General features: G+C 42.6%; 1 protein-coding gene across 1 annotated transcript; it reads left to right on the forward strand.

The window, feature by feature from the left end:
• Positions 1 to 10,534: 10,534 nt before the first annotated feature.
• On the forward strand, positions 10,535 to 12,368 carry SMIM30 (small integral membrane protein 30). Its single transcript, XM_079786458.1, has 3 exons — positions 10,535 to 10,605; positions 10,986 to 11,078; positions 11,530 to 12,368. Exon 3 carries the CDS (start codon positions 11,575 to 11,577, stop codon positions 11,752 to 11,754), a length of 180 nt encoding a protein of 59 aa, XP_079642584.1. The 5' UTR covers positions 10,535 to 10,605; positions 10,986 to 11,078; positions 11,530 to 11,574; the 3' UTR covers positions 11,755 to 12,368.
• The last annotated feature ends 699 nt before the right edge of the window (positions 12,369 to 13,067 follow it).

Raw genomic sequence — 13,067 nt, forward strand, 5'->3', positions numbered from 1 at the left:
ATATAAACACCAACAAATCCTCACCATGGTTAAGTTTCCCAAGCACCTTATTTTAAAAATAAAAAATTAATGGTATTTGATCCTGTGGGAATAATCCATATAAAGGTATATGGACAATGCTTAAGAGTATAGACTCTGTCAGACTTCCTGGGTTCATATCCTGACTCTACCACTCATTTGTTATATAACTTTGAATAAATTACTTAATTATGCCTCATTTTCCTCACATATAACAGGAGATGATTATAGTATCTGTTTCACTGGATTATTTTGAGGAGTAAAGGGACTTATATTAATGTGTAGAATAGTTCCTGGAACATATTAATCACTGTTTAAGTGTTTGTTTAATATAAATCGATCAATTGGTCTTACCCTATATATTATGAAACCATGTTTGTTAAGAAACGTTTTCCATAATAAATATTTGTTCACCTTCCCATGAGGCAAGATTATCCTGACTTGAGATTTCCTTGTGCAGCACCTAAGTCAGTGATGGGCAACCTTTTGAGCTTGGTGTGTCAAACTTCGCCAAAAAACTGAGCATAACTCGGGTAGTGTGTCACTTTGAGGAAAAAACATTATTTCGCAAATGTTTCATCCTCGGCATGCGGCCGCCTCAGCAGTCGCGTGTCATCAGAAATGGCTACGTGTGTCAGTGCTGACACGCGTGTCATAGGTTCGCCATCACTGACCTAAGTATTTCCTGATCAGCTAGTTTCATGTCTCTGAGAGTCCTACATACTGACCATATTATGCATTTTACCTGTCTCTTCATTTAATCTGCATTGGGAATCTTACAGTTTGGTGATTTTTCTCACTACAGATGAGAAAATGCAAGCTTCATGAACTTAGATGATTTGCATAAATTAGCAAAGTTAGTAAAAGAGTTGAATTTTGGGCCAAGTAATGACATCTCTACAGACAATGTTCTTTATCAGTCCATTACCATAGATAAAGTACCATATATGATGTAATCTTACAACTTTTCAAAACTATAAATTTGTTCCATCCAGGCATTCTTAACTTGTTCCTGGAATCCTAGCAATACAAGAATATTTGAATCTCTTAGTGCCTGTGGGTGAGGTTCCTCTACAACCCTGGATCATGGTAGAAGTCTGGGCCATATCTGCAATGGGCTCTAGATGGTGCCTGGAACCATGTCAAAAATGACATTTTGCATCTTGCCCACACACCTCTGCAAAATGCTGGCGCCACTGGTTTATCTCAGCAGGTGTTTTTTTTTCTACAAGAGTTGCATAGTGACTTATCCCATCCTGTTAATCTAATGATTAGTTAGCTGTGATGTAATCATCTCAGTGATGAATGTCCTATTCTTGAAGGGAAATGCTGACTAACTCTAGGCTGGTCTTTTCTAATTGTGGAGCTCCAGTAAAATGTCTCCACTCACTTGACTTGGCTCACTTGTCTGGGTTTTGTGAATTCTCTGACACACACCAATCACTGCAAAAATCCTGATGTCTGGCTATCTTGCCTCCTCTGATGGATCCCAGAAGTGCCTTCCTTCAGGGCCTAGCAATGACCCACTTCTAATGGTTATAAAACAAGCAGGAGCCACTTCTCTGAAAACATTTATTGGTAACTGACTTGGGGAAATTTGCCCTCCACTGCTCAAATAACTAACTGAAGTAATGTTCTTTGTTTCTGAGTATTATTGTTTACCAGTGATCTCTACTTAAGTAAAGAAGGGTGTAGGTTTAGGTCCTCTTAAATTGTAAGATTAAATTCTAGACTCCATAACCCTAGACTCATAACACCAAAAGAAGAACTCGATAGCAACCTGCAGAAGCATTCAGACAGTGGGAGGGGGGCGGGGAAGAGGGATGAAATGTGGCATTGCTTCAGAAGAACAGTAGTTCATGTTGCTACCAGAAATGTTCTCAAGCAGAACTTGTAGCTGGCAGATGCACAGCACAAAAGAAGCTGCTCATCTGTCTAGCACTGCTAAGGAAATAACTGTCATTTTTAGAAAAGGGATTACACATGTGCAACATAGCAATTATTGTCGGGAGGTCAGTGATCTAAACAAAATATCTAAAACTGAGTTACATCTAGGAAATCATTGTTCATTAAGATGGTTTGCAGGCACAATAGAAAGCAAGTTCAGGTCAAAAAGAGTGGAGGAGCCTGGCCTATGTTGCTCAGTGGTTGAGCATTGACCTATGAACCAGGAGGTCATGGTTCAATTACCAGTCAAGGCACATGCCCAGGTTGCAGGCTCGATCCCCAGTAGGGGGCATGCAGGAGGCAGCTGGTCAATAATTTTCTCTCATCACTGATGTTTCTATCTTTTTCTCTCCCTTCCTCTCTGAAATACATATATATTTAAAAACAAAGAGTGGAGGAGACCATTATATTCATTGTATTCCAGAAATTCATCCCTGTCAGTACATCACTTAATACTAATAATCCCCGACGTGACATTTTCAGTTACAATATACATCATAAACTATAGAAAACTATTTATATGACTTTTGACTTCTAAGTAAAGACAAAGTTTGAAAAGAAACAAACATGACTTTTTTGAAGCTGTCAAATTGGAGTTATTTCAACTATGGAATAAAGCAAATGAGTTCTAAGTAAGGGTTATGAAAAAAATAATGTTTATCCTCTTCAGACAGTGGACAGACTGAAGCCAAGGAGGTAAGGTAAAAATCTTCATACCATATTCAACACTATGTCAAGTACTATCTCTTAGGAGTAATAAAAAAGTATTTCCTTCTGTCCTACAAGCTCTACAATTAATTCTCTCATAAAAATCTATCAATCTATTCCTCTGAGCCCACAGTCTTAATTCCTATAATTTTTTTTAGCAACACTTCTAACACTGCCTTTTCCTTTGCTGCAATTTATGGAAAAAGAAGTGGTTACAAATTAGCTGTTGTAATCGTATCTAATAAAGAGGGGATATGCAAATTGACCATCATGCAGCGATGCCCACAGCCAATCAGGAGGGAATATGCAAATTAATCTGACAAAGATGGCGGCAGCCGGAGCCGGGATGCTTGTGTCCCTGCCCTGGCCACTCTGGACCCTTGGGAGATGGAAAAGTTGGGGGAGACAGAGAAGCCGGGCACCAGCGCCTGAGGCTGGCTGTGGCCCGGGAGATGAAGAAGCCAGTTGCCCCATGATCCCAGGGCACAGCCAGCCAGAGAAGCCGCCTGCCCCACATCTGCCCAACCCACTTCCTGGGGGAGACAGAGAATCCAGGCGCCAGTGCCTGAGGCTGGCTGTGGCTGGAGAAGCCGCCCACACTGCATCCCAGGGGAGATGGAGAAGCTGCCCGCCTGTGGTCCAGGAGACAGAGAAGCCACCCACCCCGAGGTCCCAGGCTGCAGCCACCCAGAGAAGCTGCCAGCCCTGTGGGCCCAGCAGATAGGTTCCCTCTTCTCCCACTGCAGTCATTACTCCGATATTCCCCTTCTGAATTTCTCTCTGCTGCCGAGACCCAACTCCACTTTTCATCTGAAGGATAGGGAACAGAGAGCAGTGTTGAAAGCTTACATTTTTAAGCAGATAAGGTTGGTACTTAAACATATAAATGGAAAACTAGAGTCCTTAAGGTAACAAAGGCTAGAAAGGAAGGGGACAGGGACAGGGCAAGATATATTATATCCAGCAATCCATGTGGGGACTGAAAACTTTGCAATGATGACAATTAGTGAAGATATGAATCAACTAAAATAGTTGACAAGGACAATTCTTTGGACATCCCCCGAGGGCTCCTGGACTGCAAGAGGGTGCAGGCCAGGCTGAGGAACCCCCCCCCCCGCACTCCCTCCCCCCAGTGCATGAATCTCATGCACCGGGCCTCTAGTTAGAAATATAATTCAAAAGAAACTAAGAGTGTTTGTTTCTTTGTTTGTTGGGTTTTGTTGTGGTGGTTCTGGAGTTCATTCCAGCTAAATTATTTCTTGAAGCTATTCACTCATACCTAGACACTTTCAAAAATATTTTCAAACCTCCAGACCCAATATAATGAATCAGTGATGTGATACTAGCTGAATGGAGAATATGTTTTAAACATAATCATAACCACCATTGGGTATAAAATAACTAAATAATAAAATCCAATTAAGGCAACATCTAGATGATTTTCTGAACCGCGTCTAGCACAGCCAGTGGTGAACCTGAGGAAGGGCGGTGAAGAATTAAAGAAAGCAGACAAGAGAATACAGTTGGGGCCAGGTGGATCACTGCACCTGGATGAGGACACAGCGACCCCGCCTGTAAGCCGAATCTTTATTTTATAGTCAGATCACACAAAGCAAAACAAGGGAGTGGTCAAGATATTTACAATATTCTTGCGAGTTTCAAATCTATTTCTTTCCTGTTGTTGTAATTCTCTAAACTCTATCAAGCACTGTTTTGGCAGCATTTGCTGTACCTCTCACAGCCCACATCTCTCAACTACCTAGGACTATAATGTCGGACTATAAGTTCAAGCTTACATACAACCATAGCCTTTGGCTATAATTGTGCTGGGAGGGCTTTGCCCTCCAAGCTGGGACTTGTATGTGGCTTTGCCACAAGAGGACCGTACCCTCTTGTCAGTCTGAGGCTTAATCCTGTCCAAAAGCTGTAGCCGCTCTCCACAATTTTCCACCAAAACTACTTCAGCTTTCGAGTAATAGGGGAGTGATTTCCAGTCAGTCTTTAAACTGAAGCCTAGGAAACCTAAAATTCCTCTGCATTCAAGAGTTCCACAAGCATTTTCTATTTACCACATTTGTCTGCAGAAGAGCACATTTATAATGGAGAGAAGCCACATCCTGGAGACCCCATATTTTATAGATTTTGTTAACAGCAAAGAATAACCATCGCCAATATTTAATGAGGGCTTTCTACATGCTGGCCACTAATTCTAGGAATTAACTTATTTAGTCCTTAAAATATGCATATGAAGTAATATTATAGCTCATTTTATAGATGGATAAGCTGAGACTTGGAATAGTTTACTAACTTATCTCTTGTCATATAGTTAGTAAGCAGTAGAGCTAGTATTCTAACCAAGCAGTGTGACTCCAGATACCCTAACTCTTAGTCACTAATCAGCAGAACAGAAATACAAATAAGGGGACTTGGTAAATATTGGTCACTTTAGAAACATTTCACTTAATCCTTACACAATATATTCTGTTAAAGGAAACTAAATCTCAGAGAGATTAATTACCCAATTCCACAAACTAGCAAGGGGAAAAGCTAATAGTCTCTAAACTATATCACATTACCTCTCTAAGCTCAAAGTCTAAACTGAGTGACAGATATAGAAGCAGAAATCTTACTTCAATTTGCATTTCAGTATTGTTATAAGAAAGTCACCAGTGGAACTTGTCTGGCAGGGATGCTGACAGGATATAGAAGGCCTCTATAGACAACATAAAACCAGTATAAGCAAAGAGCAATAAAATATAAACCATTAAGACACTGCAGTGTTAGGGTGTGTGTGTGTGTGTGTGTGTGTGTGTGTGTGTGTGTGTGTGTGCACATAGTACATGTAACCAAACAAACAAATAAAAAAATGGAAGTTGGGCTGCCTGCCAAAATGAAAGCCAAACTCGTGGGGCAGGTGCTGGTGTAAAAGGACAGAGGTTTCATTCAGGAGCCACAAGACTTGGGAGAATGGCAGACGCCTATCTCAAAGACCAATCTCTCTTTCTGCTCAAGTCTGCCATTCTTAAAAGGATAAGGAGGAGAGGGCTTTTTAAAAAATTATTCAATGATCTTGCTAGCTTGTAGTGTGCTCAGGGCCCTATCCATTCATCTTTCTAGCTTTTTGCACGCTCAGGCTCTGTCCATTCATATTTCTAGTTTTTGGCATGCTCAGCATAAGCCAATGGGGGAGACTCCCTGGTGCTACGCTGTCTAGGGTAACACATGTGTGAAGTGTTTGCTGTTTGGTTTCATTCTGTTCTCAATTACTCCTTTTATTTTCTGGATGAAATCTTGAGCGGTTCTCAGCTAAAGACAGTATCCACTACCAAAGAGTGTTTGTCAATGTGTGAGGGCAGTTGTCTTCATGAGTGGGACATCCTATTGGCATTAGAGGCCCAATGCACGAAATTCATGCAAGGGGCTCAGCCCTCGCAGCCCCAGCTTCATCCGGAAGGTCATCCAGAAGGTCGTCCGGATGGTTGTTCCGCTGTTTGGCCATCCAGTCTAATTAGCATATTACACTTTTATTATTATAAATGGGCTAGAGATACAAATACCCCACAATATTGTGTCTGCACAACAAAGCACTATCCCACCAAAAATGCCAATACTCCTTATGCAACATTAGTACATAAAAGAACCTGTTCAGGAACTGTAAGGAAAAAATACACGATTCAGGTCTTATACTAACTTTACTTATTTATCCTATCTAATAATAGACAAATATGCAAATTGACCATACTTCCGACACACCCACAAGCCACGCCCACCATCCAATCAGAGAAAGTATGCAAATTAACCCAAACCAAGATGGCTACAGCCACAGAGAGCAAGGTTTCCTAGGTAACAGAGGAAGCCAAGCTTTCCGCCTGCCCTTGCCAGGCCTAAGCCTCCACTCAAGCTACAAAGTTTCAATTATAGAAGGTAAACAAATTCAAACAAATGGCGGCAGAATGGAGCTTGAGAGAGCAAGCCAGGGTTGCCGCCGGCAACAGGGGAAGCAAAGCTTTCCACACACCCTGGCCGTGTCCACCCGCTTAAGGCAACAAAGTTTCATTTATAACCCCAACACAAATGGCTGCCTGCCTTGGAGGGAGCCCCAGGCTTGGCTCCGCTCCAGGCTACAAAGTTTCAATTGTAGAAGGAAAATAAATCCCAGATACCAGGGCCTCTGCTTGTGTTGCCAGGGGGCGTGGCCGGCCTGCAAACCACCACAGGCCCCTCGCTCAGGCCGCCCCACACCCCAAGGGAACCCCCACCTGATCCGGGATGCCCTTCAGGGCAAACCAGCTGGCCCAAACCCCTGTACCAGACCTCTATCCTATCTAATAAAAGAGTAATATGCAGATTGATCATCACTGCAACACACAATATAGCTGCCCCCATGTGGTCAAAGATCCTGCCCCCATGTGGACACAAGATGGCCACCACAAGATGGCCACCAGGAGAGGGCAGTTGGGAGGCACCCGGCCTGCAAGGGAGGGCAGTTGAGAGGGACCAAGCCTGCAAGGGAGGGCAGTTGAGAGGGACCAAGCCTGCAAGGGAGGGCAGTTGGAGGTGATCAACTCTGCAGGAGAGGGTAGTTAGGGGTGACCAGGCCGGCAGAGGAGGGAAGTTGGGGGCAAACAGGCTGGCAGCAGAGTGGTTAGGGGGTCAAAGGCTGGCAGGCAGAAGCGGTTAGGGGCAATCAGGAAGGCAGGCAGGCAAGCAGTTGGGAGCCAGCAGTCCTGGATTGTGAGAGGGATGTCCCATATTGGAGAGGGTACAGGCTGGGCTGAGGGACAACCCCCCTCCGTGCATGAATTTCGTGCACCGGGCCTCTAGTTTATCTATAAATTTATAGATTAGAGAGAGAGAGAGGAAGGAAGAAAGAGAAAGAGAGAGACGAGAGATAAACTTATCAAACCCACAACCTTGGTGTATTGGGGCAATGCTCTAACCAACTGAGATATCTGATCAGGACCACCATTCATTCATTTATTCACAAAATACCTACAAAGTATCTATCATGGTAGTACCATTCTAGTAGCTGGGAAGTCAGTATAATAAAACATGAACATTCCCTGCCCATCACAGAATTTTCACATTAGTTTATCTGTTTACCTGGTACACATATACACAAATACATACATAATTTCAGTCAGTGATAGGCACTATGTGAAAAACTAAGGCAGGAAAGTGAATAGAGAATAATGGGAGAGAGACATTTTGCAAGGTGCACAGGAAAGGAGATGACACTTGAGCAGAGCCCTAAATGATGCTGAGAAAAACAGCCATGCAAAAGTCTGTAGAAAAAGTCTCACTGGCCGAGTGAACAGCAAGAGCAAAGTCAATAGGAAACAACAAAATTGGCATGTTCAAGAAACAGCAATAAAGTGTGACTGGAATGGGATGAGCATGGGTGAGTAGTGGGTTGACATTAGAGAGGGAGACAGAGGCCAGAATGTTTAGCGCTTTGTGGGCTTTGATAGGGAGTTTGGATTTCTGCTTATGTTATGGAACTGGAGAGTTTTAAGCACAAGAATAAATTATCTGATTTTTTAAAAATCTGTAGTTAGGGTAGTAAGAAAGCAAAACTGAGAACAAGGAAACCATAGTACTTGGGAAACAAGGACAGTAATAAAGCACACAAAAGTATATATAACAAGGCCTTTGTTAAATTGCCTACTTGGGGTGGGTGCTGGTGATTTTATTTTAAAATAATCCCTGTGCAAACTTCTGCCACTCTTTTTTCAGATGGGCCAGGTCATGAATTGATCTCTTAATAATGTTTAAAGTGGGGGAGGGGGGCATTTTACCATCTCCAGCCTTTTTGAACTTAAAACCAGATCATTATCTTCAGTATTAACACATCTAGAAACAACCCTGTAATGACACTAATTATAAAGTAGTCTCTGCTGACTGAAATAAACATAGGGGGAAAATAAATCCCCAAAATGTTCAAGCTAGAATATAAGAGAATATTTTGGAAGCCATAGAAAATAGCTCCTATTTCAAATATACTTGATTAAAAACGTACAAATCTACAAGTAGATCAAGCAAATGAGGTAAAGACAGACCTTGCTAAAATAATCAAGTTTTGAGAAGCAATGCAGACAATGCAGGGACAAAGGTCTCAAGGTCTGGGCAGTTCTTACTAAATGCTATTCTTAGATGCAACTGTAAGCAGGAGAAGCTTGACAGGAACTCAGCCCATCAATGTAGCCAACTGCAAAGAAGAAATCAACATGTAATTGACCAAGTAGTGTATATAAGCAATGGCTACGCCTCCCTTCTGGGAGACAGAGCTCTGGGTGTGAATCCCTTCTCCATTACCTGTTGCAATTAAAAAACAAAACAAAAACAAAAACAACTAACAAACCAAAATAACGGCCTTGCATCAACCATGTCTGGTTCTTGTCTAGAGCACCCCAAACAGCGAACCCCTTGAGTTTGGTAGCAACGTTATTGTGTAGCTAACCTCAGGCTTTCAGTGTGCAAGACACCATGGTTTTGCACTTGTCTCATAAAATCTTGTTGGCACATTTATTATTATCCAAATAATTATTGGCCAACATGAGCCAGCCCTTTCAGAAGTGTGTTGCAGTAGGAACATAAAGACAAGAGGATGTGCTCCTGGTGTCTCTGGGCATTGTACTGCGTGTGCCTGCTGTGCTGAGAGCCTGGCTTTCAGACGGGCAGGTGGCTTCCTCCCAGACCCACAGCTTTGGTAACGTACAACCTGAGGGTTCACATAGATGGCGGAGTCAGCAAAGTGGAGTTAGGAAGACTCGGTGACTGGAGAGGTACCGCAAGGCCTTGACCCAGAAAGGGTTCTAACTTACATATACAAATAGTTCATTCTTAGGATTTCAAAACTGTTGGAAGCCGCCAGTTTAAAAGTATACGACACACTCTGATACCATGTGGATTCCAGCAACAGAGAGGAATCGACAGGACTACTCCAGCCATGAAGACAGAAGAGAAGCAGTCCAGAGATGGAAGACGCTGACGTGGTCTTCCCATACTAGCAGTTAGCAGCTGTGCATCACTGCAGGTTGCCCAGGACCAAACCAGAGAGAATCGGACCTGCATTACCACCATTTCTCCACCATCCAGAACTGAAATGTCAGTGCTGACATGTACACATAAGGAACTGTTGGACATTGTAATTGGGTCTCAAAAGAACTGTTGGCCCAGAAAGAAACTCACTACAGACTGATTCATTTCCTGTCACCATAACCATTATTGCTTGTCTCATTTTCGGTTCTTATAAGTGTATTTCTAATAGCACATGATCTCACTCATCTAGTGGAAATAATGAACAACATAGACTGATGAACAAGAACAGACCCAGAAACAAGGAGGCACAGATCGGACTGTCCGGCCTCAGAGGGTGGGTAGGGAAGGGTGGGGGTAAAGGGGAGAGATCAACCAAAGGACTTGTGTGCATGCATATGAGCCTAACCAGTGGTTGGGGACAACAGGGGGGTGGGGGCATGTGTGGGGAGGGGTGTGGGATGGGAATGGGGGCATGAGGACAAATATGTGACACCTTAATCAATAAAGAAATTTAAAAAAAAATAAGAATAGAGGAAAAAAAAAGTATACGACACAGATGGCTCTGCTCGGGGATTTCTTCCTTATTGCCTTCACTGCAGTGGACGGGGGGAACAACCATTGCTGCCATTTTCTGTTCCTACTTTTAAGTAGCTTCCGTACAAATATACTAGGTCACTTGACCAGTAAAACACTGGGGCGTGCGTGGTAAACCCCAGGAAGCTCGCTCCTCTCCTTCCCAGCTAACGTGGCCGCCCCTTCCCTGCGTCCCCTTTCCATAGCCAGTGGGCGGGGAGCTGGTGCATCCTGGGAGTCGCAGCCGCGGGGATTGTGGGAAATGTAGTTCGGCCACGCCGCCCTCCGCTCCTTCCTGTAATGGCTGCTTCCTGGAAGGTAATGTGAGGATTCTCTCCAAAGGATCCTTCGATTTCCCCACTGGATTTGTAAAACGGGGCAAATTTACACCCTGCCGGGCCAAAGCAGGGATTCTTTTTTAAAAATTTAATGTTAGTTCCTGGGACGCATTTGTCTGTCGCTTCGATTTATTTTTAGTTTTTCCTGAATGGGCGAACTAACCAACCTTAAGTCTCCTACCCGTGCTTTGAACGAACTATTTTCTCTAGTTGGTTCATTCTCTCTACTCATTCCTCCCCCTTCCGTACAGCCTCCCTGCTCTGCACTGACTGTAGCTGCCCCCTTAAAGTAATCATTAATTAATAATAATAATAAAGAGTAATAGTAATTTAAAAATTTTCCCCATCTTCTGATAATAGGCGCTGTCACGTGGAACCTCTTAGCCTGCGCATTCCGAACTCCAGGAAGGGAGTATTTAAGTCAGATAGAGTTACACATCTATCATTTCTTTGGTAAGTCTTACTAATTCCCCACAACGTCAGAGTTTTATGTTGTGTGACTTTTACCAGATTTGTCTGCATTTCCTGGATGGGAGAACCCCTTTGAAAATGTAATTTGTACTAACTAGGATATTTTAAATTTCCAAGTGAGTGTTTTGTGCATTTTCTGTTTGTTCGTAATTATGTTCTGCTGTTCAGTTTGTTTGGTTGGTTCACACAGTGTTGGCATCCACAGTGTGGAGAGTCGCTGGAGTCAGTTATCATAAGAAGGGAGATGAGCCTCAAGTGATCATCGTTAAGGATCTTTTACTTCCCTCTGTTTTTTGTTTTTTTTTTCATGGTAGAATGAGAATCTGTGTCTGAAATTTAAACTTAAAAGGTTATGTTTGTCATGTATTCATATCGTCATTTAAAAGGGTAGGAATTTTAATGGCTCCTTTTTGTTTCCATGTTTAATTTCTAGGAACCTTCAGCACCCAAGATCCAGCCATCTCAAGGTCCCACCATCATGACCTCAGTGCCAGCACAATTGTTCCTAGTCCTCCTTTCACTGCTTTTGGGGCTGCCTGCTGTTGAGGCAGTAGAAGCTGGAGATGCAATCGCTCTTTTCTTAGGTGTGGTTCTCTCCATTACAGGCATTTGTGCTTGTTTGGGGGTATACGCACGAAAGAGAAATGGAGAGGTGTGACTTCGAAGGGCCTCCTGAATCAAGCCTTGCCCTGAAAACATTTGAGCTATTCAGGTTAAAAACTGAGCTTTGGAGTCTGAAAGTTCCCAAGAAACAGTACATAGGGTAATTTTACATTCTTAAGTTTCCCTATAAATGGGAATAAATTGATAGATGTTAAATGGAAAAAAATTATTTTTCACAACAAATAATGCAATGAAACATGCAGTCTATAATTTAGTTGCTAGTTAGAAAGAGGGTCAAAGAAGTAAGATGGCTGAAATTTGCATAAGTAATATTTAGGAATCTCAGAAATTCTCAAAGCACATGAAATCGGAAGAAGGAAACTCCTGCCCAGAATCCTAGGAAGTAGCCACTATTCTGTTGTAATTACTGCCTCCTGCATTATTGAGGAGTCTTTTCTCTATGTTTTTTTATATTTTTGTTTTGTTATCTCCCAAGTTAATATTGTACTTAGATATTAGATATTAAATGTAGTAAGTCAAAACTTGAAACTTTTATTTCTTTGGGGGGAAAGTAGTTAAAAACTGTATTAATGTATCTAACATTGAAATGGAGAAAAGATTTAATGTAAAAAAATAAAAGCCTTTATATTAATTGGCTAACAAAGTCTTGGTGAGAAATAATACCCTATATAATAAAGATGTAATATGCAAATGGTCGTTACATAAGGACCGACTGTGTAAGGACCGGATCACATGTAAGGACCGGATCACAGATGGTGGAGAGCTACTGGAGGGGGCGGGGCAGCAAGCTATGAGGGGGGGCGGGAGGGAGCTACAGGAGGGCGGGGCAGCGGGCAGAGAGCTGGAGGGTGGCAGCGAGCTACTGGTGCGCAGATTCGTGTGCAGGGCTACTAGTATTAAATATAAACCCATTATAAGTTAACGTACAGTTTCTTTTTTTAAATATATTTTTGTTGATTTCAGAGAGGAAGGGAGAGGGAGAGAGAAACATCAATGATGAGAGAGAATCATTGATTGGCTGCCTCCTACATGCCCGGACTGGGGATTGAGCCCACAACCCGAATTGAGCAATCACCTCCTGGTTCATAGGTCAACACTCAACCACTGAGCCATGCTGGCTGGGTATGGTGTCTATTTTTGTTTATAGAGATACAATCAGTGAAAAACTAGAAATGTGCATAATCAAGCTAGGAGAGGTTGTTGGTAGAGAATCCACAGATACAGAAGGAAACTATATTGGCTTATACTGATTTACACACCAGCTCAATGACCTTGCTACTTTCCCAAACCAGCATTATTACCTGGGGACTTGTTAGAAATACAGAACCTCAGGCCTCCTCCAGACCA

Source organism: Cnephaeus nilssonii (genome assembly GCF_951640355.1).
Source record: "Cnephaeus nilssonii genome assembly, chromosome: 12".
NCBI lineage: Eukaryota > Metazoa > Chordata > Mammalia > Chiroptera > Vespertilionidae > Cnephaeus > Cnephaeus nilssonii.